The sequence below is a fragment of the Podarcis filfolensis genome (genome assembly GCF_964270895.1).
Source record: "Podarcis filfolensis genome assembly, chromosome: 3".
Classification (NCBI taxonomy): Eukaryota; Metazoa; Chordata; class Lepidosauria; order Squamata; family Lacertidae; genus Podarcis; species Podarcis filfolensis.
This window is the reverse complement of record NC_139606.1, coordinates 22,616,473-22,635,651: the sequence shown is the minus strand read 5'-3', so window position 1 is coordinate 22,635,651 and position 19,179 is coordinate 22,616,473. Positions and strand designations below refer to the sequence as shown.

General features: G+C 40.0%; 1 protein-coding gene across 3 annotated transcripts in view; it reads left to right on the top strand.

The window, feature by feature from the left end:
• The window catches only part of ATAD2B (ATPase family AAA domain containing 2B), a 59,187-nt gene that overhangs the window by 19,584 nt on the left and 20,424 nt on the right, over nucleotides 1-19,179 (top strand). For all 3 annotated transcript variants that reach the window (XM_083607055.1, XM_083607056.1, XM_083607057.1), the window contains 10 exons: nucleotides 19-94; nucleotides 687-785; nucleotides 1,275-1,386; nucleotides 2,093-2,208; nucleotides 4,088-4,262; nucleotides 5,760-5,848; nucleotides 7,268-7,427; nucleotides 10,250-10,340; nucleotides 18,091-18,402; nucleotides 18,660-18,792. In XM_083607055.1, coding sequence (XP_083463181.1) covers nucleotides 19-94; nucleotides 687-785; nucleotides 1,275-1,386; nucleotides 2,093-2,208; nucleotides 4,088-4,262; nucleotides 5,760-5,848; nucleotides 7,268-7,427; nucleotides 10,250-10,340; nucleotides 18,091-18,402; nucleotides 18,660-18,792 — 1,363 coding nt within the window. The remainder of the gene's footprint in view (nucleotides 1-18; nucleotides 95-686; nucleotides 786-1,274; nucleotides 1,387-2,092; nucleotides 2,209-4,087; nucleotides 4,263-5,759; nucleotides 5,849-7,267; nucleotides 7,428-10,249; nucleotides 10,341-18,090; nucleotides 18,403-18,659; nucleotides 18,793-19,179) is intronic.

Here is a 19,179-nt window from a genome sequence, read left to right as displayed (position 1 = left end):
TTGGTTTGTCTTCTCCAGTGCCCGCACACCAGAAGAAAAGGGAAAATGCATTGTTTGACATACATAGATCTCCTGCAAGAAGAAGCCATATCAGGTAAATCAGGGGCCAGCAATGTTTGGGGGCATATAGGTACATTTGGAATTTTGAGAGAGTCCCACGGGCACTACTTTCTCTTCCCCAAGTCACTTCCCCCCCAAAATGTAAAGAGACAATGTTTCTGTGACACACACATAGGGGAGCAGGAAGTACATTGGCGGTGATAAACTTGGTCAAATTTATCATGGTTTATTAGATCAAGTCACAACAGAACCAGGCCATAGTGAAATATTTCAAATATCATTATAAACTTGAGCTTTAACTTCTCCTGTTTCGAACAAATCTTGCTTAAGATTAACCATAGTTAGTTGGAATTCGATAAAATGACAACCTGCAGTTAATAAAAATGGAAGTAAAAGCTTCCAGTCTTACATGCTGATGAAGCGGGGGGGGGGGCGGGTACTGTGAGGCTTCTTGTAACTTAGTCCTTTCACAAGAAACTGGTTTATCATGACATCTGAGCCGGTTCAGTGTATGAAGATAAGGTGGTTTTCTCTGCTTATTACATTTTGTTGGTGTTCTTAACTGTTAGCATTGGAATGCTGAATACATGCTGTTCTTCAGTGAAATACTTTTGTTGCTTCCATAGGAGAAAGAAGCATGCTATTCATAGCAGTGATACAACCTCTTCAGATGAAGAACGCTTTGAAAGAAGAAAATCTAAGAGCATGGCAAGAGCAAGGAACAGGTAATTTTTTGTTCTTTTCAACTTGGGGAATAACAGCTTCACTATACTTGGCTTGGTGAAGCTTGTCAGACATGCAAAACTATTTTATTCTGACTCAGATAATTGGCTCATCTAATCTAGTATTCTCTGTTCTGACTGGCAGCAAGTCTGCTCCTTAAGTGTTTTTTAAATTAAAGATGCATGGGATGTAGTCTGAGACTTCACTTGTAAACTATGTGGTTTATACTTCTTATCATACAGATTTTGTATCTTTGCATGTGTCGTACCCATACTCCTTATTGTAAATTAGTCTTTTGGTTCTTTGTCCCTGACACTTAGCGACACTTTTCCTCATGGTGGCTGAAGTTATTAGTATTATGTTGGGACACATTGAAACATCATATGATTTTCCCCTTGACATACATGTAGCTTCATTGGTTGGCAACCCTGCTCATCTTGAAATTTAATGTGACCTAATTGAGTGCTGTTTTTGTATCTGTATTGAAACAGATGTCTGCCTATGAACTTCAGAGCAGAAGACTTGGCCTGTGGAATCCTGCGTGAACGAGTGAAAGTTGGTGCAAGTTTGGCTGATGTAGATCCTATGATTCTTGACAAATCGGTGCGCTCCATCTATTTGACTTCATAACTATACATCTGTTTTACAACAGACTAATCGTAATTGCTAATCCGAAGCTTAAATAAATGCATAATGAGTTGCCTAATTAAATCAGCACTCGTTGTGTTGTATATTGCTGACTCAAAAAGCAGCAAACCAGGAAACCATAAATTCATAGTTTAATAAACCTGGCTGTCAATGCCTACCTGTTCCATACCTGACATCATACGTTAGATATAGGGCAAGTGGAAGCATGGGTACCAGAGAACAGTTGGGAGCCTTAAAATGCTCCTGTTTGTACCTTAGCGGGGGGGGGGGGGGCGCTTGCTGTCAGTATCAATCAGCTGATCAGTGGTGACAGCAAGCCTGCAGCAGTCAGCTGAGCTGCAGAGTACCCCGTTGGGGCTGCCAGTAAGCACAAGCGCCCCTTTGCATTGCTGTCTCGAATTGAAACCAGCAATGCCAAAGGATCTTCTTCTATAGGTATGGCAGGTGCTGTACCTGCAGAATATTTTTTTCTTTTGGGGTCCCTTGATGTCAGATGACTGACACTTGGGAGGCTCTGCCCACCTGTCAAAATGGCCATGGTGGGGAATGATCCGGGAGGTGAGGACCCACTGCCTGGATCCTGTTCCTCACCCCTGTTCTAAGCTTGTGCTGATTATACATGAAACCAATAGCTTAAAAATACTATTTATCTCCCTTTTAGGTGCGCTTTGATAGCATAGGTGGACTGAGCAATCATATTCATGCACTTAAGGAAATGGTTATATTTCCTCTTCTTTATCCTGAAATATTTGAAAAATTCAAAATTCAGCCACCAAGGTAGGTAGTTTTTTTTCTTCATATAAATTTTCTTTGTATTTGATGTACAGTATATTGTTTTAATATATAGTGTTTGAGGAGGAATTTAGCAGACTCTGGGATGTACTATGCCACTTTCCCCAAGATTGTCAACACAGAAGAGTGATGTTGAAGGGAATATTTAGCAGGCTAAGTCCACCCTTCACTTATTTCTTGAAGAAACCATTCAGCACAACTAGTTGTAAAGTTCAGATTAAGTTAATTCCAATACATACAATTAGAAGAGTTATGTATTTGGTTCAATCCAATTGACTAGGAGCTGTGATGGGGTGGTGATTGCAAAAGTAATTTGAAGAGTGTACAACTTTTTTTTTTAGTTTAGTTTGCTTAGAGTCTTAAATATGCCTAAGGGATTTTACTGGATGATGGTCAGGACCTCTATAGCTTGTTGCTGTGGTTAAAAAAGGAGTGTTAATGTGGAAGGACTGCTGAACCGAACATTTGCTTTTCTTTTGCGAATGTGTGTGTCAGGCCCTTTCTGAAGAATAAAGCAGAGGAGGCTTTTTGTGTGTGGTCTAAAAAGCATAGTAGCATTTTGGATTTAATCTGACTGGTGAAAGAAGTTACTCCATTTTTGAAGATTCATTCAGTGATGTCAGTAGAGATGAGATGTGTTATTCAGAGACTTTAAATAACTACAAGAAGTTGGCAAAAAAGGGTTTCATGACATGACAAACTTGTGCCGCAGGAGACAGAGCTTTTCTAACAGAACCAATATGTTAAACCATAGAATCAACACTCTACTTTTCCTCTTGTGCCTTAATTCATTTCCTCTGCCTTTTCCCTCATTTTGTAAACTGCTTTGAGGTTTTTACAGTAAGGCGGTGTATAAATTTTATGAAATAAATAAATATTGGGTAGATTTGCATAAGGGTAAGAGAACTTGCATAAGGGTGAGAGAAGGGACGCGGGTGGCGCTGTGGGTTAAACCACAGAGCTTAGGACTTGCCGATCAGAAGGTTGGCGGTTCGAATCCCCGCGACAGAGTGAGCTCCCGTTGCTTGGTCTTTGCTCCTGCAAATGCCCAGTGAAACTGATAGCATCATCAGTAGCTGCTGACACCATTAATTCTCTAAAAGACAGTGCATTTCCATGTTTATGTTTATCATAGCCAATTCTAAACTGGGATGCAGGTGGCACTGTGGGTTAAATCACAGAGCCTAGGACTTGCCAATCAGAAGGTTGGCGGTTCGAATCCCTACAACGGGGTGAGCTCCCATTGCTCGGTCCCAGCTCCTGCCAACCTAGCAGTTCGAAAGCACATCAAAGTGCAAGTAGTTAAATAGGTACCGCTCTGGCAGGAAGGTAAATGGCGTTTCCGCGCGCTGCTCTGGTTCGCCAGAAGCAGCTTAGTCATGCTGGCCACATGACCCGGAAGCTGAACGCCGGTTCCCTCGGCCAATAAAGCGAGATGAGCACCGCAACCCCAGAGTTGGCCATGACTGGACCTAATGGTCAGGGGTCCCTTTACCTTTACCTTTAAGAGAACTTGAGAGAGAGAGAGATGTTTGAATTGTAATCTTACCAGTAAAAACTTTTCCTCTTGGCAATCAGTCTTTAGAAATATATCTGATGCTTCTTTTAATCTGTGATAATTGCACTATAACCCACTTAACTGGCAGCTGACACATCAACAAGAAGTGATAGACTTACCTTTCTCTTTAAATGACTTGGAACAGAGAGAATAAATATCACATTCCCAAACAAAAAATGAACATACCTGGGGGAAAATGTTGGGTGCATCATTATTGGCATTCATGCCATGTGGGTAACAAATACTTTCTGCATCGAACAAGAAACAAAGAAATAGTGATTACTATATTTATCCATTTGTCTTCAGGGGCTGTTTGTTTTATGGTCCTCCTGGAACAGGTAAAACCTTGGTAGCTAGAGCTCTGGCCAATGAATGCACACAAGGGGAGAGAAAAGTTGCTTTTTTCATGAGGAAAGGAGCAGACTGTCTCAGCAAATGGGTTGGTGAATCTGAACGGCAACTTCGACTCCTCTTCGATCAAGTTAGTACACAACATTATCTCTTTGATAGTTTCAGCCAAAACAGGATGGGAGTGCTTGTCAGAAACGTTTTCGTTGGAGGCTGTGATTCTGGAGGCAGGGATGTTAAAAGGTGGTAAAAATTCACCTATTGACACAGGGAGGGAAATAAAATCCAGGAAGCATTGCTCTTGCTCTGAATGATCTTCTTTTGCAGTTGGTGAGGTCATGTTGCCAAATTGGATTAGCTGCATAATGTCGTAGCGTCATCATATTTTCTACTGGAACTTTTGCTGGAATCACTGCAGGAAGAGAAGAAGGGATTTTATTTAAGTAGCAGCAAAGTGTAGGCAAGAATGGCTTCACATTAATAAGCACAAAAGGGACATTAAAGCCAAGGCTCCTGTGTAGGTCTACTCAAAGCTAAGTCCCATTGAGATTAATGGGGCTTACTCCTAATAAAGTAATGATAGGATTTCAGCTTTCAGTTTACTTTGGGACACATCCCCCCCTACAATTGCTTTCACTCTGTGAAAATCAAAATAGGCATAATCTCTCATATCCCTAGTTTCTTATAGCAGTGTTTAATTGCACTGTGTTGGCAAATGATATAAAAAGATACAATGGAAACAATATATTATCTAGATTGTCTAAAGCTTTTGTTCACTCGCATATTCAATATACTGATGGAACTCAGCAGTATGGAATGGAGCCTAATTTCTTGCTACATAAAATGCAGGATTTTCTGTTTACGGAAGGTGTCTTCTTATGAACAGAAGCAGTCCTTCCCTGAGCAGAGTGAAAACTAAGCTCAAACTCTATAATTGTCAGATTTTGTTAGAAATAGTTTAAGTACGCTATCGGGTTTTTCTTAGAATACTAAATAACATGGAACACTTAGGTGAATTCCTAGAATAGAAACGTACAAGAGGACAAAGCATGCTCTGTGTAAATGAGAATTTGAGGCTGGTTCTCTTTTTATGGTGTGTTCATCAAACTTTTCTTTTTGTTGGATCGGTTGGGTGTACCTGCTTGGAAAGAAATAGGAGCAGGTTGTTTGAGCAAAAAACTTGCTGCAGCTTCTTTTTACCTTGAATTAGAAGATGAGGGATGTTACCCTGACAGTTCATACCTCTCAGCTGAACACTGGAAGAGTTGCAATGCAGTGATACTCTGGACCATCTGATATGGAACATAGACCAACAATTACAATTCCCTCCAAGCAGATGAACTGTTGAAAGTGAATCTTGGCTCTCACAAAAAGAAAATATTTAATGGTACTTGTATGACTGGCATAAGACAGGAGGTGGACTTATGAATGTAATCTTGCAGAATTTGAGAAACAACCTGTTTATTTCCCCCTTTTAACAACATCCTGAATCTGTACTATTATTGCTGTTGCCATTCAGTAAAATGCATTTGATCAGTGAACACCTTTAGTGGGTGAACTTTAGTCCTTGGCATTATAAACAAATGCTTTTCTTGTGCTTTTTTAACTAATACTGTTTGTTGCTCACCAGGCATACCTGATGAGGCCATCCATAATCTTTTTTGATGAAATTGATGGATTGGCCCCAGTCCGTTCTAGCAGGCAGGACCAGATTCACAGGTAATCCCAGTGTATTACTTCTGAATATCTTGTGTTAACTCCACAGTTTCGTTGTTCACACAATGGTAGATCCAACACCTTTTCATATTCAGTGCATAGGGTGGGATTCAGGTAAGGGCTTTGTCAAGCACAAAGATTTCCACTTGCACAGTTGAGTTTTCCTGCACGCTCCCTGTGCCTTCCATAGATCTTCTGTGGAGGCTTGGGGGACACGCCAGAACAGATTTAAGGGGTTTGCGGGGAGAGGAGAGGGAGTGGAAATTCTCTTATGCAGCCAAAAGTTCTTGTGCTAGTGGAAGGACTTTGTTGAATACCACCCATAAATATTTAGGTCAGTAAATATGATAAATAAAACGTAACATGAAAACTACTAGTAAGCAAATTATCAGGAGAACGTTCTAAATGGTTTAACTGGATTCCCCCCCTCCACTTTTATCTCCTGTGAACAAAATATTTTTTGTTAGCTTCTGCAAGGTAAGCTTCATTTTAATTCTAGCAACTTATTTGATCACTGATGTATAACTGATACAGGAATAGTGCACAAAGTGATGCGGCTGTGCTCCCTGGATGCTTATCAGTGGTACCTTATATGGTGGAAAGGGCTGTGGGGCTCAAATGCGGCTGTGAATAGATTGGAAATTCGTCCTGCAGCAGTAGTGATAGGCAAAAGACAGCTGGTATATCTCTTTGGCTATGACAGTAAAGAGAAAGCTTTTCCTTCTTTTTTATTTGGGAGAGATTGAACAACAACAACAAAAGTTTTTCTCCAGACTTTGTGTAGGTGGGCAAGGATCAAACTGAAACAGGTCAAGGATTGTTCTTTACGTTGCTTCTCTGTGGAACATTGTCAGGGCATAAAAGAAACTCTTCCTTGTTCAGTAATGGGATACGACATAACTTTGTGAGAAGACATATTCAGAATTATTATGCCTTTTGGGATCGAATGCTTGTCATTTGCATACTTAGGCCTTGTCTATGAGCAACACCAAAAATGATAGTTCATTTCAAGTGCTTCACTATAGTGTTCATAACTATAGTGTTGCTAACCTTGGCTGGGATCCAGTCTCCCACAAGCAGTGTTTGACTCTGGACTCGCCTGCTGGTAGAAGGAGCGGACGATGATTTTTCTGACTTTCCTTCACAATGAAACAATTTCGTACTCTCTGAAAATCTTCTGCAGAGGGTTGGGGGAACCAGCAAAAAAAAAAGGGGGGGGGGTTATGAGAGAATGATTCTGATTTGCTTTCTCCTTTCTGCCAGCAGGATATTTCTGCCAAATCAAAAAGTCTTCCAAGGAAAGAAGGAACACTTCTATTTGTGAATGGCTTGATTTGGTTTTGTTAAAAACATTTTTAATGATTGTATTGACATATTTTGAACATATTTCCCCCTAAAAATGTGGTTGAAATGTCGTTTTAGCTCTATAGTGTCTACTCTACTTGCTCTCATGGATGGATTAGACAACAGAGGAGAAATCGTTGTCATTGGTGCTACAAACAGACTTGATTCTATAGATCCAGCACTCAGGAGACCTGGTCGTTTTGACAGGGAATTTCTTTTTAGCCTGCCTGATCAAAAGGTAAGAATGTGAAGTTGTTATTTCATTTCTTATATCCCACCCTTCCTCTCAAGAGCCCAAGGCAACATTAGAAGCTAATTTTTTGAAAGCACAATACAAAGTACAGCAAATAAGTCAGCATTAAATGATACAAATTCAAATAGATAAACCAGGACTGACCAGAGACATTTTGATGCCTGTTGCAGGTCAGTAAACAGTTAATAGTTTGCTGCCCTTCCAAAGTCTGAGGGAGCTGCCTCATCTGCCTAATGGTAGGACAGGCTCTCATGTAAGCAAATTTTTTAAACTAAGAGAACCTAGTAGTGCCAGATAGTCGTCTTATATTACATTTGAAAAAAACCTCTGTAGGTAAACCATATCAGTAAAAGTTCATGGTTTCTTCAGGCCAGTATTCTTATACTCAGCTTTTGTCTGAGAATATAGTTCACTTCTTCCTGATATTAATGGGTGTACATCTTAATAGAAATAGCCAGCAACATATTTTTCCAGAACTATAATCTCCTATATTCTTTTGCATTAACTTATCTTTATTGAAGTTCTCCTTTGAAGTATTAGTTTTCTATTATACTGTCTGAATAATCATGTTCGTGGTATTTTTCTGCAGTAATAAACTGCTTGTTAAAAATTAAATGGGGAAGCACATAATTAGTTTGGATTAAATGAGAGGGCATAAATTAACCGATTTGCCTGTAAAATTCTTTATATAATCATCCCAAGATTTCAGTTACTTTGGGAACAAAAGTGAGCTTGGAGAGACAATCTAGGGCAGTGATGGCGAACCTTTTAGAGACCGAGTGCCCAGACTGCAACCCAAAACCTGCTTACTGTGTTTATCGCAAAGTGCCAACACGGCAGTTTAACCTGAATACTGAGGTTTTAATTTAGAAAAAACAACTCATACATTAACATCTTTTGTCTTAAAAGAAAAACACAATAACAGAGCTTTCAATAATACAAACAACTTTTTATTGAAAGGTAAAAGTTTGCATTAAGATGATCCAAACAAAGTAAGGAAAGCAATCCCAAGTGCTTTCACTGACTTAAAATTATTTGGCAGAGAATTCCACGGTTTAAGAATTCTCCGCTTTTAAGCTCCAGCCCAACAAGCAAGCGTTCTTGGTGTGGCCCTCTGAGCACATGCAGAGCGGCGCCCCCCCATCACACCGCCCCCTTCATCGTGCTGCCATTTCCTGAAAGGGCCCTGGGGGCTGCCCCATGTACTAGCCCTGCTCCTTCGCCGATTCCCCGACCAGCCCCTATGCAGGGTGTGTAAAGCCTCAACCTAGCAGCAGCAGGAGGAGGAGGAAGGCGGCTGCTCAGAACTCTTGGCGGCCCACCAACGCAGCAGCACGCCTCTGAGCGTGTGCAGAATGCTGCGCCCTCCCCACCCACAGCGGAAACTCCCCAAGGGAAAACGTGCACCCTGGAGGTTGTGGCTCCGTTTTGCACCCCCCAACGCCCCCTCTGGCACGCGTGCCGTAGGTTCACCACCACTGATCTAGGGATTGGGTCTTATCCATGGGTTGGCAAACTAAGGGCCGCGGGCTGGATCAGGCCCAATTGCCTTCTGGATCCAGCCTGCGGACGGTCCGGGAATCGTCAGGTGGATCGCCACTGCGCGCATTCTTTCCCTCTCCCTCCCTCTCCCTCACACGGTGGTGGCGGCGCCTCCTCCCTCCCTCCTTCTAGCTTCTCCCTGCCCAGCCTAGAGGAGGAAGGGGGCTGGGCTTTGTTGGTGCCAGCAGCAGCTGTGCTCGAGCGGCTGCCATTTTAAGCAGCCCCTATCCAGAGCTCTTTCGCGCCTCCTCCGCCGCCAGCCCCTGCCGCTCACAAGACACAGGTAAGCAGCCATCTACTGGCCAGTAGATGGGCTAATTCAGGACTGAGAATGCAGCTTGTCCTGGATATTTGTAAATTCCTGTAAAGGTTCAGGGTCAGTTTGGGAGGGGGCTCCTGATGTTCAGGTAACTTCTATGACCAAGAGTGCCTTGTCTGATTCACTGGCTGCATCTCTTCTTGGAAAAGTTGGATCTGGGCGCAGTAATACATGCATTGGTCACCTTCTGGATAGATTACCGCAATGAGCGCTGTGTTGGGCTATTCAGTGTTCAGTAACTGGCTGGTGCAATTTGCAGCTGCCAGATCACTGTACTATATATATTAGATTAGAATATTTTCAGACTATATTACACCAGCCTTATATAAACTGTACTGGCTTCTTATTTGTTTGTGCTGTGGCCTTTAAGGCCCTAAGCGACTTAAGGCACAATATTTGATAGACCACTGCCTCCCGTGTGAACCTGTTCATAGGTTGAGATCATGAACCGAAGTTAGTCGTCTCCATTAACTTAAATTGATCAACTCTGAGAAGAGCACCACTTCCTTTCCCCAGCCCAATAAAGGATCTGGTCAGGACACGAGGCAGTGTCTTTTCTGTGGCAGCATCTCTGTTATGGAATTCTCTATCTAGAGAGGTTAGACTTGTCCCACCCCCTGAAGACTTTTGGGCTGGGAATAAAAGCATTGTACATTTCAACTGACTTTAAGCAGCTTTTAATCTCGCAGTGAAGATTTATACTCAGCTATTCTTGGTTTTAATGTTTTGATTTAAATCTGTTAATTGTGTATTGTATTTTTCTCCCGTCTAAAACTCATGGTGGATCTGGCCTGTAAGAGTCAAAAGGTGATATAAAAGTGTGTTAATAAATAATAATAAGAGGGGGGTGTATATTTAAGTTAGTTGATTAACTTGTTCTTGCAAGTGATAGGTTTGATATATTGTGATGCAGCTCTTAATACTGAATTTATTCTTTCTTTCCAAGGCAAGAAAGCACATATTCCAAATACATACCAGGGACTGGAACCCAAAATTGTCAGATCATTTTTTAGGAGAATTAGCGGAAAAATGTGTCGGTGAGTGGTATTATATTAGTGCTTTCACTTTAGATGTCTTTGCTCTTGAAAGGTTTCTTTCTTTACTTTGTAAGAACCCTTAATGTGTGCTTTTTAAATTATGTACATATGTCCTGTTAAAACATAGTAGAAAATTGAAATATATACTAATTTATTGCTCATATATTATCTTAACTGATGTTTCCTGTTACCACCACAGATCCTTTATAAGACAATTTATATGTCGAAAACTTTGGCATGATTGATTATCCCTTTATAGGACTGAACATGCAAAGCTACCCAGCTTATGGGATACTGGTCTTCCAGAGGACAGTGGCAGCTCTTTTTATATTACAAATAAAATAGGAAAAACCCAATTTGTTTCCCTACATGTGTGGATGCTAAAGAGTTCTGTCTTTTTTATTATTGAAATGGTTTTTGGAAGGCAACTGAGCTAAGAATCCTCAAGACTTTTAAAAGTATGCTAGTTACAGAATAGGTATTTCTTTCTCTAAAGTTGGACACTGGATATCTGAAACATACTATGGAGCACCAGACATGAAATACTGAGTAGTAGATTGGCTGTTCAAAATAAAAATAAGCCTTGCCATACTAGCAACTATACTATAAAATCAGTAGGTTAGAAAAAGTGAGATGTGTTAACATAATAAGTCAACCCTAAACAAATAACCATAGCCTCTTCCAAACAATTTTTCATCTTCTGTCCATCTTACGCTGCTAGTCAACAATTTTTAGGAAAACCACAACATCAGGTCATTGGGTCTACTACATCAAAACAGTAAAATTTTAAATTGAACACCATCCATTCAGTCAGCTACTGTACATCCGAATTATCCTCTTCATCCACAGGAACATCTACCTTCGAAGCAGCATTCCTCCACTTTTGATCTGCAAAGACCCCAACATCTTCTGGTGAGAAGAAAACAAAATATCCAGCAAATGACAAATTAAGCTTTGCCTGGTGTAAGAAAGCATGTGCCAAACCCCATTTCACATAGATTCTTCTAGAGATTCTGCAAAAACCATTTAGTAGAAGGTAGATGATAACAAAATAGAATTTTGGTCCCTTCATGTTGCGACCATATTTCTATTTGAAAAAAATATTACGATTGCAACGACATGGCTTGGATATCTTATAAGAAAACATGCCCTTTACTGTGGTGTAACCAATTGGATTGGAAGGGAAAATCTGTTTAATTAAACTGGAAAAATAGCCCAGAGCTTATGCTCTGCTTTTTCCTCTGAAATTAGATTTATATTTTAAATCCTGCAGTTGCAGTTCAATTGTTAGATGTGAAACTTGAAAGCTGTGGCGGCAGATCAAGTTAGACAAGAAATCTAGTTCCTATCATTTGCAAAGAGGTTGTCTCAAATTTTTCTCAAAAGGGCTTGGAATGTGTAGCCTATTTATTCAGCATTTTGAAAATTCATTGGGACCATTTAAACACATGTTTGATTAGCCCTTAATTTGATGCAGTTGCTAAACACTTTGCAGTTCACCCCTTGTGGGTTATCTTAAAGACAGAACTCTCCCAACTTTGATAGCATAAAGAAGAAAATGATGACAGAATTATCTGAAAACAATTTTGCTCAGCAGTCATGGATTGGGAGCATTCACTAGCATTAGGCTTAGACATCTTAATGCTTAGATTTGTTTTGAGATTTTGAAATACAGGTCCTGTAGTCATCAGGGTTGGTTTCTTGAGGCTAACATACTTTGGTTATAAGTGGAGTTTGATTTGGGTTTTTGTTTTGTTTTGTTTGTTTTTTAAGCTTGCACTTCAGAATCTTTATGTGGGAAATTTAAGAAAAATAACCCAGTTTCAAGAAAAATAAATGCAAATTTGTGTGAAAACATTTAAAAAGCCAATTCTGTCAAAATAAAGCAGAAGTAATCAAGTGGCAATCTGTCTGAAGACCAATAAAAGTAGTTGAGATAGGGATCAGACTGGAAGGGATCAAAATACATTATCAAGCCATGGACCCATCAGTCTCTTTCAGCAAATTAACCCAACATAATCCTAGCCCTGCTAAGCCGCTGTCAAAACAGGTTTTTCAGAGGGCATAGCTCTAAAATGGCTCATGCAAGTCAATCAAGCCATACATTTTAATGAGAGCTGCAGTAACACTGGGTTTTTAATCAGTTTGGCATGAGGAAAAAATGTCCCTGCATGGATTTGGTCACAAACAAGCCTTTAGAATAAATTTATAAATTATGTTTCAATTTCTGTACCCAGCTCTTTTGAAAGCAGGATTTGTTACTTGCCCAACGGTTCTCAAGAAATTATTCCAGAATTTTACACTTCAAATAGAAATCACTCAAGTTACCTCAAAATTTTATTTAATAATTAATTTATAGACATTAGTTTTCATAGTACAGATATCTTCAACTGAAATGTTCCTCTAATCTGTTTATGGTATCATTCAGGTGTATTCACTGCATGTGAATATCATCTGTGCCTTTTTTCGAACTAAGCAATCAATAAACACCTCTGCACTTAAAATAGATTAAAATATAGATAATCAGTCTGGTTGCTCCAGTGTGCAATAGCTTATGTTGGAATTGATCTTTCTTAATTTGGTACCAAAGCTAGACGTGAATATGTTTGCCTCGATAGGCTTGTTTTTTAGTGCATGTTCATGTGTTGAATTAAAATCTCATTTCCCCCCTTGCCTTCCACTTGATAACAATGTTGTCAATTCTTTTTAACGCATAGCTTCAGTTTACTTCAGTTATTCTAGTTTCTGAGAACATCTGCTTCATCCTGTATAATGCCATTATGCTTCTCTATATTTCAGTGTGGTGTGGCACACAATAGGTCCTAGAAGCTGCTATGATCTAACCCTTGAATCTTATGCTAGCTCTCAACTTCATCAATGCAGCCCTCCTTCCCTCCAGTAGGTTGTGAAGGAAAATGGAATTAAGTAGCGCACAAAGCTGATCATTATGGAATTCTAATATTTGGATTTTATTTATTTGGGGTGTTTGTAACTTTACATACTGCTCTTATATCCCACTTGAAGATGTGAATTACTTTTGAAAAGGTGTTTTCTCACCCTGGCATTCCAACTCAGTGGTGTAACGTTGGAAAACGTCGATCACTTCTCCTACCTAGGCAGTTACCTTTCCACAATGGCCAACATTGATGCTGAAATCCAGCATCGTCTGAGCTCTGTGAGTGCGGCTTTCTCCTGATTGAAGTGCAACTAGGACATTCGCAGGGAAACCAAAATGCTTGTTTACAAAGCTATTGTACTGCCAACATGTACTGAAACATAGACCACTTATAAATGCCATCTCCAACTCCTCGAAAGATTCCATCAATGGTGTCTCCGAATTTTTTTTACACATCACTTGGGAAGATAGGCAAACTAATATCAGTGTACTGGAAGTAGCAAAGATCACCAGTGTTGAAACAATGATTCTTCAACATCAACTTCGTTGGACTGGTCATGTTGTGCGGATGCCTGATGATCATCTTCCAAAGCAACTACTCTTCCAAACTTTAAAATGGAAAGCGTAATGCTGGTGGTCAACAAAAGAGGTTTAAAGACTGTCTCAAGACAAATCTTAAAAAATGTAGTATAAACACTGACAACTGGGAAACACTGGCCTGTGAGCGCTCCAGTTGGAGAACAGCCTTTACCAAAAGTGTCATGGGCTTGAAGACACTCAAACTCAGGACGAAAGGGAGAAACGCGCTAAGAGGAAGGCACGCTTGGCAAATCCACACTGTGATCAACTCCTGCCCGGAAACCAATGTCCCCACTGTGGAAGGACATGTGGATCCAGAATTGGCCTCCATAGTCACTTACGGACTCATTGTTAAAACCCTGTTTATGGAAGACAATCTTACTCGGCTACGAGTGATTGTCAAAGAAGAAGGAGAAGATTCTTTTTGTGTTTTTATGTGTACTTGCCACCAAAGATATACTGACCACTCCATAAATATAACTGCCTAGACGGCCTTTATTCTTCTCATATAGCTTGGCTGTCATTCTCTGTTCCTCCTTTAAGATTTTTAAGATTCTTTATTGAGTCAAGATGTCTCAGCTTCTATTCTGTTCCACTTTAGGCAACTTTTTCAGAGTGAAAGCATTCAGTGCTATTCTTAATAAGCACCAAAGTGAAGTAATATTCAGTTCATCCTCCAAAGCTGGATGAGTTGGATGACTTGAAACATGCCATGATCTTACAAGTGCTCCTATTATTAGCTTTTTCATCTGGAGCTTTTGTATGATAATCTCCCCCACCCCACTATACCCTTTCTACGATGCCTGAATTTGGCTAATTATGTCATATGTGCTAACCACAATTGCCTGAAAACCATGTTTTCATAACCCACCAAACTATTGTTTCAAACCATGGTTTAGAGGTTTGCTTGTTTTTGGATTTCTTAGCAGAAATCTTCTTGGAAGAAGTTAGGAAGTGAATGAGGAAATTGTCACGGTGAGGGCAGGGAATGTAGAATGTAATGTCCAGAGCGTGTTCGCTGTTCAGTTTACCAAACTATGGTTTGGAGGTTTGAAATAAGACATCTGAATTGGGCCACTTAGCAATTTGGTCATAGCCAAATCGTTTGAAATAGATTTAATTGGCACAAGGTTTGGGTGTTCCAGTGGCTCTTTTGCACTGTTGTCTTTATGCTCTGTGCAAAACTGATTCCACTTTTAATGTTTTAAAATATGTCTTTCTACATTACATACCGTTCTCTGTGCAGATGTCGTCTATATTTCTATTTGCCTTCTGTCCATCCCCCCACCCAAAGTCATCTTTGAAAATTTCCACATTGCATGATATGCTTTTTGTCAATAAATTTCTACACATGATCAGGGTACCATTTAGGCTCCATATTCAGGCTCCATGTAATGATTCTTTTAGGGCAGCTATCTTCAACTTTTTCAGACCCAGAATCCGCTTTTAGCACAAACATGCCTTTGGGGACCCATTTCTTAATCTTACCTTATATTTGCAAGGTGGTAATACTCCTGTTGTGACATACTTTGCATCAGGCTGCAGCCCACAAGTGGGTCCTGAAGACCAGTGTTCTAGATTACCTATATTTCTGATTGATGTGAGATATATATATCCCAATGAATACTGTCACATATTCATATCCCAATGAATACTCACAACCAGCCTTTGAACCTTGCACTTCCCCATTGAAATAATTGGTCACTAGAGATCTAAAACAATGTCCCTATTCTTAATCTGTTTTGTCCAACTTCTCTCACTATTTTACTTCCTTATCTTACGAGATCTCTCTCTCATAACCATATATGACTACTCTTCTGGTTTAAAATATGTAAAATTTGTTTGTCTTCCAATGTGAGATTCTTCTCAATAACTCATAAGAGTAATGAGATCCAACTTTCTCTATTGTAGCCTATATGATTATTTAGAAAGCAGTTGATTGGACCATGTTTGTAATGGGTACACCAAGCCCAATATCCCATAATAGCATAAGGCGTCCAAAACATGCCTATCTAAGAATTGTTAGACATAATTCAAATTAAGACCTCAAACTAGCACACAGGGGTGTTTTTTTGTTTGTTTGTTAAATTGAAACTGTTCCCTGTCACTTTATGAACACCTTTTAAGAATATTTTTAATTAGCTGAAGTCTCCTACTGGCAGTGGTGACCTTGTACTCCAGTAAGCTGAGCTGAATATTTTTTTTGGTTTTAATATGTTTGAAGCAAATTGCATAGGGAATCTATTTCTGTACGCTCTAGATCATAATACATCTAGGGTGATGCAACTACAAACAGTAATGGTGGAATAATTAACTGCAATCTTTTCCAAGATAAGCCAATTTATTTTCCTTAGGGAACTAGGAGAACTGTCAATGTTTTAATATAGAAAATAAACAAATTAAAGCTCCAAACTTAAGTTTGTGCATAGGCCCTAAGTTGATTTAGTCCAGTGATGTTCCTTTTAAGTAGTACCTTAAGTAGTACCCGGAACAACCTATGTAAGAAAGCAGAATGGGCATTTTAATGTGGATTGTGTTTTAGGTAAGGAACAGTTCATGTTTTCAAGAGGCAAACCAGATAATGCCTTGCTCAGAGACAATAGGCAACACATCTTCTCATTGGCTCTGGCTAGCCTAGATAGCACGTTCAGTCACAGAATAATGCTGATGGAAGAGGCTATAACTACTCTGTGTGACAATGGACAACAGCAGCCACAGTGTCTTTCTTTTACCAAGAAGATTCTAAGCAGGAGCAGCTAATCAAAAGCAGACGCTTCCAGTCTTGTGCCTGTCCTTGTTAGGGTAAATCATGAGATTAGCATTAAGTGTATTCCACTAGGTACTCAATACATTGTTTTGGTGAGTTCCTGGGAATGCAAAAAAATCAGGGTGTTTAGGTGTTGGGGGGGGGTCATACTGCATTGCTGTTGAGCTACTTTTCATGCAACTGAGATGCTGCTAAAAACTCTTACTGATGGTTAGCTATCGCTAACACCGCAATGCATTTTAAAACTGCTTATCAAAGGCAACGTCAGTATCATGGTGGAAGCATGGAGACTGTAAATAGGAGGACAGGAACCTCCTAGGAAGCAGTTGTAAATGCTTAACAGGACAAACAGGACAGGGATTGCTTGCCATAGGAAGTGAGCCCCCCCCCCCCCCCCGATTAACTGTATGATGTTTCAGACAAAATAATTTTTCTTGGTACTTTAGAAATTATGCTTATGTATCTGTTATATTTGTATGAGCAAATAATTTTGAATACACTTTCTGACTGCTGTAGAGCAGGGTGGCCAATTTTCTTGGGGAAGGGAGAGAGCGAGGGTCGCGCCAACTGAATCACCCATGTCCCTTCTTCAGCTGCACCAAATTTCCCTAACAATTTACTGTATAACTTTAGACACATCAGCTAAACGTTTTCACAGGCAGGCAACATTTTGCAAGAACAAAACTTACAGTCATATGCAGAGTATGTTAGTAGCACTTACATGCCACTGACATTAATATTGACTAAGTAAAGCTACACTGATTTCATTAGGAGCTAAGTTCAGCAAATACACAGAGTGACCACTCATAATATAGAGCATTCTGTACTGAATCTTGTAGAAATGTCCTGAATAGCACAGCTGTCTATAAGGCAGGATCACAGTAGTTTTGGCTGTTCAAAGAATGATGTGGAAAACCTGGATACCAGCACAGAGATTGTTTCCCAATCTCCTTAATCATGATGGTCAGTTTACTTTCCATGGAAGGAGAGAGCAGGAATTCCTCAATGCATGGAAGGTTTCTTCCCTGAAAGCCAGACCCAACATTGTTTCTAGTGAGTCTTCAGCAGATGCAGCAAGTGCTTCCTGTCTTTTCATGAGGACTTGACTTTTTCTACCTCAACGAAGGCTTTATTTCTTAGTTCCAATCCTCCTGAGATTGGATATTTGCTTACATAGTGTTCCTGCACGCCTGAGGTCCATACACCACTCGGGTAATGTCGAACAGTAATGTATTTACACTTGCCTTTGTCTCATAGGTTCTTCTGCAATGATTTTTTTTCAGAGGCTTGGTTATTCTTAAGAGAGAGTTTTAACATTTGCTTCTTCAGTTGCCAGCAGGTGGTTTGATTTATATTAAAGCTGCACATATTACTAAATGCACTGTGAATGAATCTGACAGAATGCTGCTGGCTGCTTTCGGCTTCAGGCGGGTGCTTGACACATGCAAAACATTGGTGCTGCTTTATGGAACCTTTGTATGTTTTCTTTCTTCTTTCCTGTGCCCTAGGGTATTGTGGAGCCGACATAAAAGCACTTTGCACTGAGGCTGCCTTGATTGCCCTGCGACGGCGCTATCCTCAGATCTACGTCAGTAGCCAGAAACTGCAGCTAGACGTCTCTTCAATAGTTCTCAGCGCACAAGATTTTTACCATGCAATGCAGAATATTGTGCCTGCCTCTCAACGTGCCGTAATGTCTTCAGGGCATGCACTATCTCCCATCATAAGGCCACTTTTGGAAAGAACCTTCAATGACATTCTGGCAATTTTACATAAAGTGTTTCCTCATGCCGAGTTCAGCCAGGCTGACAAAAGAGAAGGTATTTCCATCTTTTCACTCCAGTCAGTCTTGTATCAGATTAGAAAACAAAACAAAACAAGAACAGTTTTAAAGTAATGTTTTGATGAAGACTGTGGGGCATTATATTAAGTGTATTCTTGCGAAAGGTTTCATTTCCTCCTTTTTAATTACAACTTCCTTTTATCTTGCCCAAAATCTATTTTAAGCACCCATTTCATGACGTTTGTGGGAGGTGTCAGCTAACATATTAATCAGCCTTTAATTTTCATTGAACAGATGCAACCAGTCTAATTTTGGACGATAGTGAAGATGAGCATGCTTCATCAATATTTGAGACAAGTTGCCAGTCGGGATCACCAAAGAAACATTTATCAGCTGCTGTACACAAACCTTACCTTCATTTTACAATGTGAGTAGATGTTCTGATAACTTTATCATCAAGATTTACACAGGAATAGCTGCTTGTAGTGCCTGCATAAGTTTGTGATTTGTGGTACTACTCTGGTATAGTCTTTGGTTTGCTCTGGTGTACTCTTACCCTAAACCTTTCTTCTAGAGAGATTTATAGAATCAAGCAATAAAGATTCTTTGTTTATGCTTGCTTCTCTTGCCATCCTGCCGCCACCCATTTCTCTACACCTGATAAACCCCCTCTGCTAAGCTGACTTAACTCCCTGCTAGAGAGTCGGGCATGCTAATTGCAGGTGTGTTGCTATAATTCATTCAACTTGCTCACTAGGAAGCGTTTAACAGTACTCAGTGTATAGCAAATATAAAAATATATGGTAAAAACAGA